Source organism: Macaca nemestrina, chromosome 16 (assembly GCF_043159975.1).
Source record: "Macaca nemestrina isolate mMacNem1 chromosome 16, mMacNem.hap1, whole genome shotgun sequence".
NCBI classification, from domain to species: domain Eukaryota; kingdom Metazoa; phylum Chordata; class Mammalia; order Primates; family Cercopithecidae; genus Macaca; species Macaca nemestrina.
This window is the reverse complement of record NC_092140.1, coordinates 74,984,617-75,004,485: the sequence shown is the minus strand read 5'-3', so window position 1 is coordinate 75,004,485 and position 19,869 is coordinate 74,984,617. Positions and strand designations below refer to the sequence as shown.

The window sequence follows — 19,869 nt, the reverse complement described above, 5'->3', positions numbered from 1 at the left end:
CAATTTCCAGATGTCATTTTTGAAAAAAAAAAAAAATGAGAATTACTGCATTTGTTTATTAAAAAGGTAATCCCATCACAATTCTTCACTAAGGTCTTAAAGACTAAAAGTTATTTGGAATGCTGTGATTTATTCTGCCTGAGGAATATATCAGGAAAATGTGATCAAGTTTTAGAAAGTATCCAAAGGATTATAAATGATTCTACTATAAAGACACATGCACACTATGCTTATTGCAGCACTGTTCACAATAGCAAAGGCTTGGAACCAACCCAAATGCCCATCAATGATAGACTGGATAAAGAAAATGTGGCACATATACACCATGGAATACTATGCAGCCATAAAAAAGGATGAGTTCATCTCAAAAAAAAAAAAAAAAAGGATGAGTTCATGTCCTTTGCAGGGAGGGAACATGGATGAAGCTGGAAACCATCATTCTCAGCAAATTAACACAAGAACAGAAAACCAAACACCGCATATTCTCACTCATAAGTGGGAGGTGAACAATGAGAACACATGGACACAGGGAGGGGAACATCACACACCGGGGCCTGTTGAGGGGTGAGGTAAGATTAGGGGAGGGATAGCATTAGGAGAAATACCTAATGTAGATGATAGGTTGATGGGTGCCGCAAACCACCATGGTACATGTATACCTATGCAACAAACCTGCACACTCTGCACATGTACCTAGAACGTAAAGTATAACAACAACAAAAAAAAGACAAAAAAGAAAGAAAGTATCTATCTTCTAAAGAAAGGGGATCCCTTCCTAAGGTGGTATCACCCTCACTTTTCACAATGGGACATGCATACAACATGAAATTTCTGTACCCAGGCATCTGGAAAAATAGTCAAGCAGGCATGGCACGAAGTCATGGTGTGCTGGAGGGCGGGGCTGGCCATCTAGCTATGCAGTCACATTGAGCCATGAGATAATCACCTCAATGATTCCACAGAGAAGTGTAGGTACCAAGATGTGGATATGGGGGGAACCTTGAAATGTGATAAATGACTATGCCACCAGCATGTCTCTGGAACCTATGATTGGGCAAAGTTCTAAAGTAGACAGTCTGTGTCAGTGGAGACTTCACAATGTCTATTTCCCTTTGAAGGAAGGTGAGCGCCATGTCCCAGTTTGCCTGGATAGTCCCGCTATAGGCCAATTCTCCTGGCATAACTATTCATAGTGTCTCCTTCCGCTCTTCAAAGTGTCCTGGTGTGGGTGAAGATTACACTGTCAACTCCCTTCAGGTGTGGCTCACTTACACCTCCCGGCCACCCCAAGATGCCCACAGAGCTTTCCCAGCAGAGCCCACTAGTCAAGATTTTTCTGCTCCTCCTCCTGACCCACTCCCTCAAGACCAAGGAACCCCAAACATAACCCTCCTGATTAAGATGTGTTTGAGAACAGCCTTTTGCAGACACTCACCCTAGAACAGAGGGGTGCAAACGATGCAGTAATTCAAGCCCGCATCCAACCCAGGAGGGCAGGGACTTTGACAGGAGCTGCCTTTCAGCATTCTCCCCACACGCCACTGAGGCAGGCCTGCATTAGAGAAATGGACTTACACCAGTGCTGGGGATGGCAGATCAAGGGGGCTCTGCCCACCCTCATGTCCCCTGCTGTTAAAATCCCATCCTTCTCTGCCCCCTAAAAAGACATCAAGCCAAGCCAGTGCCTCACAGAAGCCCTCATGACGACAGGATGGCACTGGCCTCTGACCACGCATCTCACTCACAGGCAGATTTTGAGAGGAATGACAAGAACTTTATTCTAATATTGCATGAAATGTTTTTGAAGTAGAAATGGTTATCTGACCAAAAAATTCCTTACACTTTGACCATCTAAAAGGTTATTTTCTATAAAATTATATAAATATTTCCATGTCCATATAGGAACACAACGTTTATGGTCCTATAAGTTTTAAAAATCAACAGAATTAGATTCTTTAGATAATGATCAGCCTAGTCAGAAAACAACATTCCCCAAGCAAGCATAAAGAGAGGACACAGTTACTGACGGACAGCGGAAATGTGCTGCAGGCTGGAGTTGGGGGGCTGAAAACAACGAAAACACAATCACTGGGGAGCTTGGATTTTATAAAATAAAACCCCGCAAAAACTATATGTAAAAAGTGAAACTAACCATCCAAGGTGAAGGTCAGATGACCTCCTGAATGAATTGCATTCTGAGTTGAAACAATGAATAGATCACCTGGTAGATTCGTTCTTCCAGGAGGCAAGGACCTTTTCCTTGTTTATTCTTATCAGGAAAACTTCTATTCAAGGTAGAAGGACAATTAGAGTGAAGCCTTCACAGCTGACAGACACGGCTTGTCCACTGGCTATGTCATCCTGGGCAAAGTCCTCAGCCTCTTGGAGCCTGTTTCCTTGCCTGTAAAATGCGGACAGTAATAGCTACCTTGTTGGTTGGTTGGGAAGATTAGAGGTAATCTATCGAAAGTGCTGCTAAAACTGCCCTTGGCAAGTAATGGACACTGAAAAAAGTCACTAAAACTATTTTGTGTGGGAGAAAAGGGTTTCACCCAGAATTTAATCCAACATCTACTAGTTTGCTCCCAAGGGGTTCTGTCAATCACAACCAACTTCAGAGTCTAAAACTGGACCCCTTCTGCTGCTCTGAGAGCCACGGCCAGGTAAACAGATGCTCCCTTCGGGATGCTGTGGCCACTCCTTTCCTGAAGCCCCTGTGCGTGCAGAAGGCAGGCTCAAGGAGGCTGTGCTTTCCTCCTATTTGGGCAGTACCTAATCTCCAAGCCACACAAGGCCAGGTGCTAGTGACATGAATTCTCTATTGAACCCCATGAGGTGACAGTCACACAGAAGACTGAAAACGAAGCTCCTGGGGCCATGCAGGGAGGCTCCTGCACACACATGTCTCCCATGGGACAAACGTTTTGAGCACCACAGGCTGGGCAAGAATATGGAAGGACGTCCTGAATTGCGAGAACCTAGACCCCACAGGAAGCCAAGTCTGGACTCTCAGGTCAGCTGGTCAGCAACAACACTCTACTGAGAAGCCCCCACTCCATGGAGAAGGGGGCTTCAAACAAAAAAAAGAACTCTCCTGGACCTGAAGAATGGTGTGGCAAGCTCCCTGGCTGGGGATGTGCGAGCCAGGAAGCAGGTTCAAGCTGAAATGCACACTCCAGAGCACTGGAGAAGCGCCTGAGAGCAGCAGCAAGGACCACAAAGACATTGGTCTCGCCCTCCTAGGAGACAGGCAGGGTTCCAAGGGGTCCCCACGGACAAGCACACAGAAAAGAAAAGGAACAGACTGTGCAGGAAGAAAGCAGCAGGCACACCTGAGGTAAACTGTGGTCTCAGAAACATGATGCACACAGACAGGCGTCATCAGAAAGAGCCTGACAGTGAGGTCTGCCGTTCTCTGGAAAGGCCCAGTGAGGTTTTTTGGTCCTGACGAAACTGTTCTCCATTTCATAGCAGTCATCCTAAATACTCCAAGCAGAGGTTTGTGAGGAGGGTGACTCGCCTCTCACCTTCTACAGTACAGCCAAGGACTAGAGTCCAAGACAAAGCCCATCCTGACGGTTCAGTGACACCAAGAGGCAAGCCAGGCCGTCCTCTCTAGGGCAAGGCCAGTTGCACTCAGACAAGACCACGTGCTGCAGGGCAGGATGACTGGACATATCCAGGGAGTGGAAGTCCCCAAAGCTGGAGGCTAGCTCAGCCCATCCTGCTGCTGGCTGTCCTGCTCAGCTTGTGGCGAGTGGAGGCAAGGCCCTGCCCTGGCCCGCCTGCCTGGTGCCATCAGATGTACTGCTCCTCATCCCTGTCATTCAGGAGCAGAGACCACTTGTCCCCACCATCGTCTGCTGCAGCGCTGTGCCGAGATGGCTTGTCGGATGTCAGGGAGGACAGCGACACCTGGCTGACATAGCTGACCTGGTCCCATGGTGTGGCCCTGGGGGAGTCCCGCCGCCTGTCATCCATGCCGATGTGCACACTGACCTGGGATGCTGTCAGGGGCTTCATGTGGCCATGCGCCTGTGCCTCATATCTCTCCAGGTCAGGCTTCTTATAGCTGGAAAGCAGGAAGGCAACAGCATCTGAGCCATTCTAGAAACAAGGCTCTTTTTTTTCTCAGCCTGGTGAAGGCCTCTCATCCATCTTTTAATAACATTTAGTACCAAAACCTCAAGAGATCCCAAGGAAAAGGATATTAAACTCCCTATGGTTCCAGGAAAGCTCACCTGATTTAGAAACTTCCTAAGCAAATGCCTTGCACATTGTAGGCTGTCACTCACTTTTGTTAAATGAATGCACTCATAAATAAGTGAACATCTTTTTTAAAGAAAAAAAATGATAGATAATACACAGGGACCCATGTCTGCTTGATGTTCACAGTAACAGCCCTTGAGCAGCAGAGTAAGGGCAGCCCAGCATGTGGATGGGCAGCAGTGAATTGCCTGCTCACGGTGCTGATAAGTTACACGCATGCACACCAGGCTCCACGTGGGCTGCCACTGCAGCGTTTGTCCCAGGTGAATGACTGGGGAATGAGAGGCAAGTTCCACTGTTCCCTGAGCATGCAGAATGACAGGGCCTCCTGGGAGCCTCCAACAGATGCTCCACCTGAGGGGACTCACCACTTGAGCTGCAGGGATGACAGCACCACAGACACAGAAGAGGCGGCCATGGCCGCTGAGCCCATCCAGGGCTGCAGCACAATGCCGATGGGCATGAAGACCCCTGGGGAAGAAAGAATTCGCACTCGCACCTAGGCCTGGGGAGAGGAGCCAGGAGAGGGCCTCAGGCACCGGGCTGGCCCCACCCTCAGTGGCCCCCAGTGAGGTCTCCACCTGGCATGCTCGGAAGCCCCTGCCAATGGATCTTGTTCACAGGCCCCCCAAAGTGAGGCTTCCTAGAAAGCTGGGTGTGGGGTGCTGTCAAGTGGGCCTGGCTCTCTTCCATTTGCCCTGACATTCCCAGAACCACCCACAGGTGGCATCCCATTTCAGGGCGAGCTCCAGGGCAGCGACGAACCAGAGAGTGGGAGGAGCGGGAGGAGAAAAGTGGCAGGAGGTGAGGGAGCCAGCTGCCCATCCTGCAGCCACAGTACCACAGAGGACAAACATGGCTGATGGCCACAGCCCTTGTCTAGCAGATGACCTCGCCTCCAGGGCTTCATGACATCTTTAAAAGAGGAATGAGAGCCAGGTCCCAGGGCAGGGTCAGGAGACAGGTATGGTCAACTTTGTGTGACAGAGGCACACACACTGGGGGAATTAAGCTCCTGAGCCGGCTCTGGGGACAGGAGGTAAACCTGCCTAACTCACTGGGCTCAGGAGGCCAACACCCTGTTACACAAGTCACCACTAACCACTCAGACACAAGGGAGACTGAGGCAGGAATGCTGTGATTACAAACTTGATCTCTCCTCAGCCCATGGAGGGGCACTGCCTTACAGAAGGGTCTGGAACTTTTCACTGCCATGTTCCCAGGGGCAGGGAACAGGGGGCAGGGCAGAGGCGTTTCTTGGGGAGGGGGAATGAGGGGGAATTACAAAGCAGAAAAATCTATTTCTTTTCTTTTTCTTTTTTCTGAGACAGGGTTTTACTCTTGCCCAGGCTAGAGTACAGTGGTACAATCATGGGTCACTGCCACCTCCAACTCCTGGGCTCAATAAATCCTCCTGCCCCAGCCTCTGTACTCCCAGATGGGACTAAGGTGTATGCTACCATGCCCAGCTAATTTTAAAATTTTTGTAGAGATGAAGTCTCACTATGTTGCCCAGGTGAGTCTTGAACCCCTGAGCTCAAATGGCCCTCCTGCCTCAGCCTCCCAAAGTGTTGGGATTACAGGCATGAGCTACCACGCCTGGCCAAAAAGCCATTTCTTTCCATGATCATTTGTGTAACTCAGAGTGAAACTTGGGCAGGACTAAAGTTCAGGATAAGGTTCTGAAACACCAATAATTGTGCCTAACATGTAGCAGATGCCCCATAATTCTTACTAGTGATTATTTCTCAGACTATATGTCTTAACAAATGGCTCTGAAAATAAGGCCACAGTAAAATAGGGCTCAGAAAATATAGCCAAGCATCTCCACTAGCTTTTTAGAAAGGAACAGAGTGAATGAAGTTTTCAGGTCCTCTTCACAGTTTCTCATTTACCTTTAAAGACATATAAAGCAGGGGACATAAAAAAAACCAGCCTTTCTAAAACATCTCTAGCCAGCCAGTGAGTGAGGCACTCACTAACCTCAGCAGAAACCTGGGAGACAGAAGCCTTTCTGGGCACAGCTGGAGTACAGTGGGTAAAAGCTGCCTACCTGCCGCAATGGGTATCCCAACCAGGTTATAAATCAGTGCCAGGACCAGGTTGATGCGTATCCTCCTGACAATCCTCTTGGAAAGGTGAATGCTAGCCACCACATCCAGCAAATCATTCTGACGGAGAGGAGCACACAGTGAGGAAGGTGTCTGCCCACCACCCTCCCAGTACCCACAGCCTGGCTGCAGCCGTGCTCACTCTGATGAGGACGACGTCGGCTGCCTCGATGGCCACATCCGTGCCGGTGCCAATGGCGACACCCATGTCTGCCTGAGCCAAGGCTGGGGAGTCATTGACCCCATCCCCCACCATGGCGACTCTCTTCCCTTCATTCTGGAGCTCCTGGACCTTGGCCACTTTGTGCGAAGGCAGCACCTCTGCAAAGACTTTGTTGATGCCAACCTAAGACAAAAGAAGGGCAATGCCTGGTGTTGGCAAAAGGTATCAGATAGCAGCAGAAGCCTCAAATTACCCTTGCCCCTCTGCCCTCAGCCTCTGGGTCCAGTCAGTGATGTTTGTCAGCCACACCCTGCAGGTTTGCTGTCACAGGGCCAGTTCATCCCTGGCTCCCGCCCCAACACCCTGTACTGGTTTAGGCCTTGTCCTTTTCTGGATGTGCAAACAACCCCCTTGCTGGTCTCCCTGTCCACAGCTCAGTACTCCAACTTTCTTCTCCATGTGCTGCCCCCATGGTCTTCCCAAAGCATCTGTACGGCCATGGGTCCCTACTCTCCTGTCTCATGTCCTCCAGCAGACCCCATGCACCTCCCAGAGGAGGGCAGCTCAACTCTCAGGTCTGTTTCTGAGGTCCCCAGAGTCTCAGGGTCTGGCCGCTGGTGCCACACTTGACCACACCATTCAGCTCCCCGCAGTGTCTCCAAATCGCCGTGCTATTCTGTGCCCCTGGGAAATGCTCCTGCTGCCTGCTCTGTCCTGGAAAGGTGCAGTTTTCCTTTCCTAGCCCCTCTCCCGCTTCTCAGATATACACCGTCACTGGTCCACCTTCTTGCAAGACTGTGAGCCGAGCCCCCTTCGTTCCTCACAGAGCCTGGCCCCGCACCTGCCTGTCACATTCGTGGTGCTTCGTAAGTGCCTGCTGAATGGATGAACAAGTGTTAGCCAGAAAAGGGGGGAAGGACGCTAAACAGGTCCACCATTAGCAAGGAGGACCATGGAAAACAGGGGTATTGCTGCTTCCCTCAAGGAACACAATTAAGCTTTCAGAAGCCTAGAGCTCTGCACACATTTGGAGGTGCACAATTTCTAGGAATCCAAACTGGAGCCACTGCTGTGTGAGGAGTCAGGCAGCCATCCAGTGGTACTGTCCTCACAGGCCAAACAGCCTCAGGGGCTGCTGGAGAACTGCCCAGGACTGAGTCACTTATCTGAGCACCCAAGTGAGAAGAGCTGAGCTGGCAAAATCTTCCTTTAACATAAAGGTTAGAAAATGTCTATCTTAGCCCTTAAGCCACATACTTTTTTTTCCATTGCCAAGACTGGGAAAAGGTTAGAGAACAATGGAACTCCTTTTTCGAGGATGCATGCACCCAAACCCCAGGAAGAGATCTTCGCACGGCACCACAGTGCTCACGTGTGACACTACGTGGCCACAGAATGAAGCACGTGGAGAGAAAAGCATCCAGAGAGGGGGAAAGAGCAGGAGTACAGTTCAGTGCTGGGCCAACTGGTGCTTACTTTTGTCTCTAACTGCTTTTATGAGCTTTACGCAGTTTGCAATATTAAAGGGCTGTACCTGGGTGGCAATGGCTCTGGCTGTCTTCCGGTTGTCCCCGGTGATCAGAACCACATCCACACCCATGCTTTGCAGCGTGTGCACAGCCAGGACGGCCTCCTGCTTGACAGCGTCTGCGATAGCAATCATCCCACAGAGCACACCTGGAGTGAACCAGCCGGCATCAGCAGCTACACAGGATGGGCACCCCGCATCAAGACACCACACTTGCAATGTTCTCATCATATAATGTTACGTGCAAAAACCAAAACGCCAAATTATATAACACAATGGGGTTTTTTTGCTTTTTAAAAAGTACATGCATTTACAGACATACAGAAAAGTCTGGAAGCAATATAATTAAAATCTTCACAGTGACTCCCCGAGGAATAGGATTATGAGTGATTTCATTTTCTCCTTTATAGCTGAATTTTCCAAACTTTCTGCAAGGAGCATGTATGACACTTTGCAAAGTGCCTGGCTTGTAATAAGAATTCAATACACGTTAGCGACTAAAATTCAAGAAATATAACAGATATCACTTAAAGTGATAAATGTCCAAACTAGAAAATCAATCCTTCTTTGTCTTTTCCTATAGAAAACATTTTGGCAGAATTTCTCTTTGAGTGAATCTTTAGCTATAGAAGCAGGAGGGTTTTTAGGGCTGAGGTGTGAATGAGAACACAGTGAGGGATGACATACGAGATGGCACGACTCCTTTACTTGTGCCAATTCTGGTTTGACAGCCGAGGGGAGGGTGGATTTACAAAGACTTACAAAAAGGGAAAAAAAGGAGAGAAAGTGAGAGGAAGACATATTTGGTTGGAGCATTCAAAAGGTATCATAAATTTTATTTCTTGGTTGCATATACTGTTACTTCTATTAGCAGAAACTAACATTAACAAAGTAAAGACTCTAATCTCTCTGGCATGTAAAGCCCAGGATAGAATCTGAGCACTAAAACACATGCAGTCTTTTTTTTTATTTGAGATGGAGTTTCATTCTCGTTGCCCAGGCTGGAGTGCAATGGCATGATCTCGGCTCACCACAACCTCCGACTCCCAGGTTCAAGCGATTCTCCTGCCTCAGCCTCCCCAGTAGCTGGGATTACAGGCGCCTGCCACCACGCCCGGCTAATATTTTTTTAGCAGAGACGGGGTTTCACCATGTTGGTCAGGCTGGTCTCGAACTCCCAACCTCAGGTGATCCAACCACCTCAGCCTCCCAAAGTGCTGGGATTATAGATGTAAGCCACCGCACCCAGCCAACACACACAGTCTTGAGACCTGTACTCTATGCAACACCAGTCTGTATAAAGCAGACAGAAGGGCAGGCGCAGTGGCTCACACCTGTAATCCCAGCACTTTGGGAGGCCAAGGCAGGGGGATCACCTGAGATCAGGAGTTCGAGATCAGCCTGGTGAAAACCCATCTCTACTAAAAATACAAAATTTAGCTTGGCGTGGTGGTGGGGGCCTGTAATCCCAGCTACTCAGGAGTCTGAGGCAGGAGAATTATTTGAACCCGAAGGCAGAGGTTGCAGTAAGACGAGATCGCACCACTGCACTACAGCCTGGGTGACAAGAGGGAAACTCGATCTAAAAAAAAAAAAACAAAAGTAATAACAAATAAATAAAGCAGACAGAGAAGAGTGGCATGGATCTCATTGTTTAAATGCGTCCTGTAGTTAAACCTGTTGGGAAGCGAATTCCTGCTTTGTCTGCAGGGATGAATGAGAAGGATGACTCTGAACTGCCCACCCGGACAAGAGCAACGATGATGACAAAGACAGTTTAGAATTCCAAGGTCAAGAAGACTGAGGCCAGACCAGAGCTGGCTATGGGGCCAAGATGGAGACAGTGGGAAAGAATGAAGAGAAAAGACAAAAAGGCAATCTTTTGGGAAACAGGCCTGAAATTAAGAGAGGAAGGTTTTCATTTGTTTTCTTTTTTAAAGGAGGACTCTTTTGCCTGATATCTGCAGAAAACTGCATTTCTGAGAGAGCAGAAGGAAGGCAGAAGCAGAAGATACCGTCAATAGCCACCAGGATGGCTGTCTGTCCTTTCATCTCGTGGTCTGTCATAGCGTCACTGACGTCACTGGAAATGGTTAAGCCGTTGCGCCTCAGCCATTCACGGTTTCCAATCAGCACAGAGAAGGTCTGGGGGGCTGCATCTATTCAAAAGAGGCTGTGGTTATTTCTAAATGGTCCAATTTTGCTGTTAACTAAAACCATGCAATCCTTTTAACAGCAAAATATCCTTTTAACCAATCTGAAAAACTTTAACCTTCCTCTTGGGACAGCATCCTTTAGCACAAGAAAAAAAAAGTAAAATTAATGTGTAGGACATGTGGGTATGAATTAAGATGAGGCATTAATAGTACATGCTGTATGGGTGGAAATGGTATAAACGTATTAAACATAAGGCAACGTCCGTCTTTGTCTTAGAAGTATCCACTGATTCTTTTTCTGCAGGGATTAGAAGCACTTAGCTATTTGGCCGGCACACAAAGCAAGTGTTGACTACATTCATTACTGCTTGGTATCAACGACCCCAGGTGAATCAACGAATAATCAGGCAAGTCTACATGAAATGTTTAAAACTGTAACTCCCGAGGCTAATGCACCTCTCACCTGTCACTTTCAAACAGCGTGTGCTGCTAACTGAGGTGTCACTGCGCGGCCAGGCTCTGGAAGCTCTCATCGAAAGGCCATCTGGGGTTTTAAAGGCTGGAAGGTGGTACGTGGCTTCTAACCACACAATGTAAGTCACAATTTCACTACCAACACTTAGGAAAAACACTAGTCACGGGTTTTGAGTGTTTTCCACCCTTTATTCTGGTGGCTGGCAAGCTACCTTGAGAATAAGAAAGGCCATTCTTCAAAAGCAGCTGTCCCTCCAAGCAGTGTCCCTTCCTGGCTTGGGCAGACATTTCCCTCTGCTTTCCCGACTTTTTCTGCCTGCTCGGTAAATACCAGAGTTCTAACACACGGGATGGAAACAGGAAGAACAAACATGGAATTCCCATCTGCCAACTCTGTGGCTTATGAGAAGCGAAACCGATTTGGGGTAAGAAAGAGACGAATCAAAATCACGGGTCAGCTAAACAATGCTCTACAAATTTAAGGCAGCCATAAGCAACAAAATTTACATGCACCCAAGAACATGCGAGAAACTTTCCTGGGGGTGGGGAGGCAGGCTTGGCTGCCTTAGCCATGAACCGTCCGCCGCACAGCAGAGGCCATCACTACTGGACGTGGTGCTCTCTGTGGTTTGGCCCACCTCTACTTTGAACCAGCTGCAGAGACAGAGGCCAGCAATACCTTTTTCTGCGGGAAGGTTGCCAGCCTCATTCAGGTGACTGGCAGGTGCACTCAAAGGGCGCTCACTGTGGGCCAGGATGCCTTCCACGTTGCTGACTTTGCACCCAATTCCACAGCCTGGCACCGCCTGGAAGTCCGTGCAGTATCCCAAAGTCTCTGTTCCAAGTTCCTGGGAAGGTGGAAAGAGAGGGAGAGGAACCTGTAAGCCAAGAGGGGTGATGTGAGAGGGAGGGGTAGGCAGGACAGGGACACAGGGTGAAGGTGGCAAGAGAACAGTGGAAAGCAGGAACTGAGAGAAAGGAGGAAAGGGAGGTGGAATGGATGGGAAAGGTTAAGATAGTGACTAGTAATTATTTCTCCCCCTTTGGTAAAGATACTATAGCTGTAAAGTTGAATGAGACTAAACAGCCTAAAATGTTTCCCTGGGTGGGTGCCTCATGACAGTGAACAGGTTACTGAATGGAAAGGAAAAAGGCAATTCATATCAAACACCTCAAATTAAAGAGGAGTGCAGGTGCCAAAGAGAGGGAGAAGTGAATTTTATGTTGCAAATAATTTCATAAAAACAATGGAATAAGTAGTGTTAACAAAGCTCTTCGAGGCTATCAAGAGATAATTGCCTATATTATCAGACCCTGGAGGAGGAGGGGACAAGGTGGCAGGGGAAAGGAATGCCTGGGGTTTCTAGACTGCCTGTCCTCCCCCAGGCTGTGAGCTCCTGAAGGGCAGAGTTCACATTCCACTCCTGTTGTTCTCCTGAGTCTGGTGCCTGGTGAGGTTCAGCAAATGCCTGTGACACCGACCTCCCTTTATGATAACCTAGAACTGTGGCAAGGGCTGACTGTGAGTCCCTTATCTCCACTTGCTGCAGAGGAGCCTTCGAAGCGGTTTTCCAGACCATACAACAAATGAAGGATGACTGAGGGTGAGCGAGATTCTCCCTGAAATGTCAGAAGGGAGGTGTGAAACAGTGGGCTGTCTGACCCTACATGAAGGAAAAACTAGAAATGAGGTTTCTGGAAGAGCCTCTGACCACAAAGAGTTGTCAACTGTTTTTCAAGGCAACGATATCACCTTTCTACATTTACTGCTAACAGTATTGCTCAGGCTGTTTAAAAATTGTCAGGGCAATATTCTGTGTGACACGTTCTGCTGCCCCTATATTCAGACTGAAATTAAGAGAAAACAAAACAGAACATTTCATGTGGAGAGACCAAAAGAGGGCAATGCTTCTCTATGAAGTGCCAAGAACCTGCCGGGCGCTCTGGCTCACCTCAGCTGGTTCCTCTCTGTCCCAGATGCTCCCAGGGGAGTAGATTTCTCCCTCCCACCCCAATACTCCCATTTCATGTTTGTGTCCCCTTGCACTAAGCACTGTCAAAGCACTGAGTTTCCAGACTGCCCGTACTCCCCAAGGCTGTGAGCTTCCAAAGGGTAGACTTCACATCCCACTCCTGTTGTTCTCCTGAGCCTGGTGCCTGGTGATGTTCAGTAAATGCCTGTGACACTGAACTCCCTTTGTGATAACCTGAAACTGTGGCAAGGGCTGACTGTGAGCCCTATCCCCGCCTGCTGCAGAGGGGCCTTCTAAGTGCTTTTCCAGACCACACAGAGAAGGCCTCCTCAAGGGCAGCTAGGAGAGAAGGATATGGTGAGGAGTAAAGGAGCACTGGTGGGGAGGGCAGGGCCATGCCCAGGTCCACGTACCTCTTTACAGTATTTGGTGACTGCCACGCCCAAGGGGTGTTCGCTGCTGGCCTCCGCAGTCCCCACCACAGCCAGAACCTTCCTGAGGGGCAGGGTGGCCACATCCCCCAGTAGGAGCACTCGCATGACCCTGGGGACCCCATGGGTAATGGTGCCAGTCTTGTCAAACATCACAGTCTTTATCTGCCAAAAACAACCACAACTCAGTGACCACAATACAGATGGAGGGGCTTCCATAGTCATAGTTCTGATGCAGAACCTCACCCAACCTGCCTCAGATAGGAAACAAGACAGCTTCCTAACATGATCCTCTGTCGTTCAATCTCAGGGTTCAACAACTCCCGCTGCAAAGAAACTGTTTCCCTACGTATCCAGTCAAACCAGCCACACTGAGGCTTGACCTTGACCAGGCAAAGCCAGAAACCTTGGCTGTACAGGAGATGGCACAGCACTGTCCCCCCAATAGTGACACCATCCACAGACTTCCTCACATCAGGTCAGGAGTCAGGACCCTGAGGGACACCTGCCTCCCTGTCCACTGCCATACGCCGAGCCCAACCACAGCTTCCTCTTGCCTGCCTAAGTGCAAAAGCTACTGGGAATAGAGTCCTCACACTCTGAGTTCAAGAAAGGAAAGGACTATTCTATGGCCATAATGACAAGCAAACCCCCGGAGCCAGTTTTAAGTTGGTTACACTTGGTCAATGGCAGTCTGCAGAGTTCCCACACCTCTGGGCTCAGATATGGGCAGCAGCTACAGGTACCTGCACTTCCATGACCAGGGCCAGCCGAGCCCTAAGCCCTGCTTCTGAAAGTCCAGTAATCCCTGAAGTGTATAATTTGAACCCATTTAAGGCCAGCAGGTTGTTCTTCTCAGACCATGTCCCACAGCAGGGTTCTATGCAGGGTTCTCCCTTACAATTGTGCAAACAATAATTCAGCTTTTTGTTTCTGATGCTGAGTGGTGGCCTTCCTTCAACACACTTAACTCATCTTCCTCCAGAGATTCTTGCCAGCTTTCAGTGCATCCTTCACTATGCAGCCAGAATGATCTTCCCAACACACGATCCGGTCACATCACGTGGGTATGCCATCCCCACGCGGCTTCTAGGGTAACGTTCAGAACCCTTTACTAAATCTTCAGCCTTTGGATTCTGGCCCCTCCCTCAACAGTCTCATCTCCAGTTCCTCTCTCCCAGTGATTTTCTTCCAGTTCCTCATTTGCTCATTCAACAGATAACTTCTGAATGCACTCGATGTCTCAGGCTAGATGCTGGGGATACTGCGGGGAGGGGAAGTTCCACCTCCACAGGTCCTGTCCACCTGCTGTCCCCATGTTGGAACACTCTTCCCCAGCTCCGTTGTCTAGCTCTCACTCAACAGTAAGGTCTCAGATGAACATTCGCATTCGCTTCCCTAACCACCTGCAGCACCCTCGTCCCTGAGTCCAGCACCCCAAGTCTAGGATTGGTCCCTGTTCAAGTGTCCCCAGGGCATCAAGCACCACCGGTCAATACTCAGTATCTCGTAATACTCACTCAGCTTTGCTGTTTACTTTTTCACTGTCTTTCCCCCTAACCTGGTGGGCTCCTTGGCAGCTGGAAACCACGACCATCGCCAGAACCCAGTGTGGGGCCCACGTGCAGTGAGTGCCCAGCAAATGCTGATTAAATAGGTGCAAGTGTGAAAGGCTAGAGGTAAGTTAGGCAAAAGGAAGACACTTCACAAACACCGTCACTCACTCTTTACTCCCCGGGGTCACAGGACCCATCACTAATCCCACAGATGTCACGGTGGGGTTTTGTCCTGGAGCCTGGCTACCTGGGTGTGAATCCCAGCTCTGCCTCTGTTTAGCTGCAGGCCTTTGGGCGAGTAACCTAATCTCTTCCTGCTGCAGTTTCCTCATCTGTAAAATGGGAATGATAAGCACCTACCACACAGAGTTGTTAATGCAATTAAATCAAGTAATGTTGATAGTGTTGCATTATATGACTGGTGGCTATTCTGTTGCTACTGTCGTTATTCCTAGTTATACTTGACTTACTATTCTATGTAATTAACACTGCTGTCTTGAGTGGCTCTCAGGCTTTTCTCTCAATGTGAAATAGTAAACAGATACTACTTTCATCTCTCAAGACGGGGAAAGCCGTGGTACAGGCTGACCTTGTGCGCCATCTCCAGGGGCTTGCCTCCCTTGATGAGGATGCCATTCTGCGCAGCCACCCCAGTGCCCACCATGACGGCCGTGGGCGTGGCCAGCCCCAGGGAGCAGGGGCAGGCAATGCACAGCACCGTGATGGACGTCTGGAATGCAAACCGGATGATCACCTCTGTCTGGGAGATGTGCTTGTTGGGGTTCTGAAAACAGGACAGAGTTAGAGGCAGGTTGAGAGTTCAATAAGGAAGCTCCCGGAACTCTAATGACATAAGGGCATTTCAGGGGGGCACTGGGCACAGCGTGACAAACTTGGGGTTAGGAAACAGATGGTATTCTGCACTGCTCTGCCATCATAGAGAACACATTACTGCTCTCCACATCCCAGCTATCCAACTTCATCTTACAGGTTTCCCTCAAAGAGGCATTACAGGAGCAGAGTCAAATAAAAGCCCTTGACAGGGGAAAGCAGACTCTGGAGATGGACCACACAGACCCAGATCCTGGTTTCCTCATACACAAAATGGAGATGATAATGCATAGCTCATAAATTGTGGTAAGGATTGAATGAGGCAATACACATATAAACATATACATATACACAGTACATAACACCGGGCATAGGAGCAGCATCTAAGAAACAGTAACTATTACTGTTATTTTTTTCATCATTAGGAAAGCTTTAAAAATGTTATTCTAAGGTGATAATCATATAAATGAGAAAAGATGCAAGAATATTTACCACAGTGTTTTGCTTTTGTAATGACAAAAAATGGAAACAATAGGAGATTGGTTAATTAAATTGTAGGTGTGGTGTATATAATAGGATACGAGGCAACTGTTGGAATGATGATGTATATCTACATTTACTGATATGGAAAGGTACCAGCAGCATTGCAAAATTAAAAAGCAAGTACAAAATGGCATGTGCTGGATTTATTCATGCAAAAATCTCTGCCTATATCTGAATATAGCATTTCAACAATACTGGAAAGGTATCCACTAATGTGCAAAAAAATTACTTCTAGGGATATGATTTGGAGGTATCTTTACTTTCTTCTCTGCATTTTTCACTATTTTTTCTTTGTAACCCAAAACAAACAAAATATGAGTCTACTTTCCAGACACTTGGTATTATTTATATTCTGAGAGCTTGAATTATCTCGGTTTATTTTTAAAAATGGCTGGTGGCTATGGAGTATAATCAAGAGATACTATGTTCGCTTACTTATTGTAAAAAGCACAGTTGTCTAGGGTAAGGCTACGGACCACAACCTCGTTAGCTTCCATCTATATTTTATTATTTCACTCTGAAAGGCAGGATTCTAAAATAAGATATATTACTAAAGGGGTCTTTTAATTTTCATAGAAACAGTTATATTTAGGTAGAGGGATATATTGTTTAAGATTTTTAGAGATAAAGATTATGTAATCTTTTTTAAAAACACACTAATTCTTGTCAAAATCACACCTGGCATTCTGACAGGACTGGGGGGACTTCTGGAAGTTACCACGAGCCCTTCCCTACAATGACTTTCGTACAGCAGAGAGATGATAGTATCTTAAAGGAACATGCAGTACCTCGTTTGCCAGCATCCTCCCTGATATTGCAGATAAAAACAAAAGAAGCCAAAATAAGATGGAAAGGCATGGAACAGCAGAAAGCCACAGATTCCAACTTGTTTAGGACTGAGTCTTCCCATGGCCACATGCCAAGGCACTGCTCTCCCGAAAAAGCCGAAATTGTAGGCGGTCAGGTGCCATGGAAAGCCACTGGCACATTCTACCAATATATCTGTAAGTTACTTTTAAGAGCACTGAGTTTCCTTAGATGTCAGAAAGTGTTTAACTTGAACATTTTTCAATTTAAGATGGAAAATTTGAGGGAGAAAATGACATCCTAGTAAATGACATGTGTCCTGAGAATATTTGATATACTTTTAATTATGTGCAGAATTGTTTTTAGAAGAAAAAAATTATCCATTCCATATTTGTACTTTTTGCTGTGTTACCCAGGCTGGAGTGCAGTGGCTATTCACAGGCACCGTCACAGCACACTATAGCCTCAAACTCCTGGACTCAAAGGATCCTCTGCCTTAGCCTCCCGAGTAGCTGAGTCTACAGGTGCTTCGCCACACCCAGTTTGGTTTCTTATTCTATGGCTCTGTGGTATAACAAGCATTAGACTGGACTAGGAATAAGATAAGGTAAAAACATTGTTCCACTCATGGTGATGTTACCACTCATTGTTCTGCTCATTGTGCCGTTAACAGTACCAAATACTGTTCTAAGTGTGCCATTAGTTTTTTAAGTACATTATCAAGGTTTCAACCTCAGTGCTACTGACATTTGGGGCCAGATAATTCTTTGTCGTAGGGGCCTGTGATGTGCCTTGTAGGATGTTTAGCAGCATCCCCTCAGTCACAAAAACCAAAAATGTCATAGCTCCCAACTGAGAATCACAGATGTAATATAGATTTTATTCCTCAAGAAAATACGTTTTTTGAGGGGTGGCCTGTATTTTCCTTTCTTTTTCTGAGGTTTAATAAAACCATATTTCCTAAGATAGTGTTCTTCAACCACTTTTTTAAACTAAAAAATGTATATGCCATTGCCTAAACATACAATGTTTAGAAAACATTTACTATAAAAGGCTATTCACGTCTGGGTGCAGTGGCTCATGCCTGAAATCCCAGCACTTTAGGAGGCTGAGACAGGCAGTTCACCTGAGGTCAGAAGTTTGAGACCAGCCTGACTAACATGGTGAAACCCCATCTCTACTAAAAATACAAAAATTAGCTGGGCGTGGTGGCGTGCACCTGCAGTCCCAGATACTCGGGAGGCTGAGACAGGAGAATTGCTTGAACCTGGGAGGCGGAGGTTGCAGTGAGCCGAGATTAATCCACTGCACTCCAGCCTGGGCAACAGAGAGAGACTCCATCTCAAATGAATAAATAAATAAATAAATAAGAAAACATAAAAAGCTATTCACATTACTTGGGAAGCTGGGAGGTCAAAGATGGTACTGGTAAATATATACATCAAAACATATTTTTCTTAAAATGTGTTAAATAATATTATCATGCCATTGACATTTAAAGTGAGCTATTTTCTATGACATATGCCTCATAAACTCAAAAGGGACCAATAATACATATTGTAAATGCTTCAAGCATTACAACTGAGCACCAATTGGTGTCTGTGAAAATCATCTAAGTAGAATGCAAAGGAGAACTTTAATAGAAACCTGCAGAAGGAGAGTGACTGTTTATCCCGCTCTGGCTTAAATTTTGCTGTCAATAAGAGAAGCAAGCAAATAAAATGCAATGAATAATTAAAGCCCAGTGAATCTAAGAGATGAAAGAATAGGATCAGTGTCAGTAGATTATTTAAAACACAACCACCATACAGCCCAAGGCATTCAACTTACAGGAAAGTACTTCTGAACAACACCAAAATCGATAAAACCGATTACAATCCATACCACCAACGTCAAAGTTGACATGATGATGATAAGTGGGACAAAATATCCACTAAACCGGTCAGCCAGTTGCTGAATGGGGGCCTATGAAAAGAAAACACCAAGACCGTGGGAAATTACAACCTATGAAGAAATAAACCACCACAAGCATTGATAAGGACTGGGATAATCTCCCTCATTTAACCACATTTACTAATCAATCTCTACTCAATAAAACTGTCTGATTTCCCAGAACTCTTGACATAATTTCTAAAATGAGAAAGATGAAGTTCGTTTTAAAAATGTCTTCATTACCTTTGACATCTGAGCCTCTTCCACCAGTTTCACAATCTGAGCCAAAGTGGTGTCATTGCCTACATGGGTGGCTTTAATGAGCACAGAGCCATGTGCATTTATAGACCCCGCAATTACAGTGCTTCCGGGTTTCTTAGTGACTGGCATGGCTTCTCCTAGAAGTAGGAAAGAGACAACCGTCATTTGCTCAGCCCCATCCAGCACTCATGTGACCTGAAAGCTGCTATGATACCTGCCTGAGGGAAGAACATAAAACAAGCCGCCTCACCTGTGATGAGGGACTCATCAGCCATGGTATTGCCTTCCAGGACTTTCCCGTCCACTGGGAACTTTCCCCCAGGGACCACCTTGACGATATCGCCCCGCTGCACCAGCTCCATGGGGACTTGCTCCTCCCTGCAACAGACGCCACTCATCACTCATATGGTCACTCATTCGGTCACCAGGTCAGGTTCTAGGTCAGTTGTCACACTAGTTATACTACGCTTGCTTATACTGAGCAACAGTATTCATTTGATCTGTTCATTTACAGATATTTATCGTGCAGCTGCTGAATGCCAGGCATTGTTCTAGGCACTGGTGACACAGCTGTGAATGGCACAGCAAAGGCCCTACCATCTCATGAAGACAAGTTCTGTGGTGGAAATGGACAACAAGCAAGATAGAATCAGGTATTAAATATTAATAAGTGCTGTGATGAAAATAAACCAGGATAACGTGACTGGAGGGCTTCTTAGAGTGGCAGAGGGAGGAGGAGACTGGAAGGGCTTCTCTGGGAAGGTAACGTTTAAGCTGAGACCTGCATGCCAAGAAGGTCCAACACACAGGGAAAGGAAGTTCATGGAGAGAAAA

The 19,869-nt window shown here is 47.1% G+C and overlaps 2 protein-coding genes across 12 annotated transcripts in view; both read right to left on the bottom strand.

The window, feature by feature from the left end:
* Positions 1-2,357, bottom strand: part of LOC105490759 (transmembrane protein 272) — a 125,967-nt gene extending 123,610 nt beyond the window's left edge. Inside the window, exon 1 of the mRNA XM_024795730.2 lies at positions 2,222-2,357. The gene's annotated coding sequence lies outside the window, so the exon portion shown is untranslated. The remainder of the gene's footprint in view (positions 1-2,221) is intronic.
* Positions 1-19,869, bottom strand: part of LOC105490756 (ATPase copper transporting beta) — a 147,638-nt gene that overhangs the window by 66,588 nt on the left and 61,181 nt on the right. For 8 of the 11 annotated variants that reach the window (XM_011756656.3, XM_011756654.3, XM_011756660.3 and 5 more), the window contains 12 exons: positions 19,286-19,413; positions 19,018-19,172; positions 18,673-18,807; positions 15,251-15,445; positions 13,088-13,270; positions 11,381-11,549; positions 10,087-10,230; positions 8,078-8,220; positions 6,523-6,726; positions 6,323-6,440; positions 4,638-4,740; positions 1,582-4,072 (listed from right to left, as the gene is read on the bottom strand). In XM_011756656.3, coding sequence (XP_011754958.2) covers positions 3,799-4,072; positions 4,638-4,740; positions 6,323-6,440; positions 6,523-6,726; positions 8,078-8,220; positions 10,087-10,230; positions 11,381-11,549; positions 13,088-13,270; positions 15,251-15,445; positions 18,673-18,807; positions 19,018-19,172; positions 19,286-19,413 — 1,951 coding nt within the window. In that variant the 3' untranslated portion in view covers positions 1,582-3,798. Of the gene's footprint in view, positions 1-1,581; positions 4,073-4,637; positions 4,741-6,322; positions 6,441-6,522; positions 6,727-8,077; positions 8,221-10,086; positions 10,231-11,380; positions 11,550-13,087; positions 13,271-15,250; positions 15,446-18,672; positions 18,808-19,017; positions 19,173-19,285; positions 19,414-19,869 lie in introns of those variants that run through there. The other 3 variants (XR_011614769.1, XR_011614770.1, XR_011614771.1) reach the window with 2 other exon arrangements.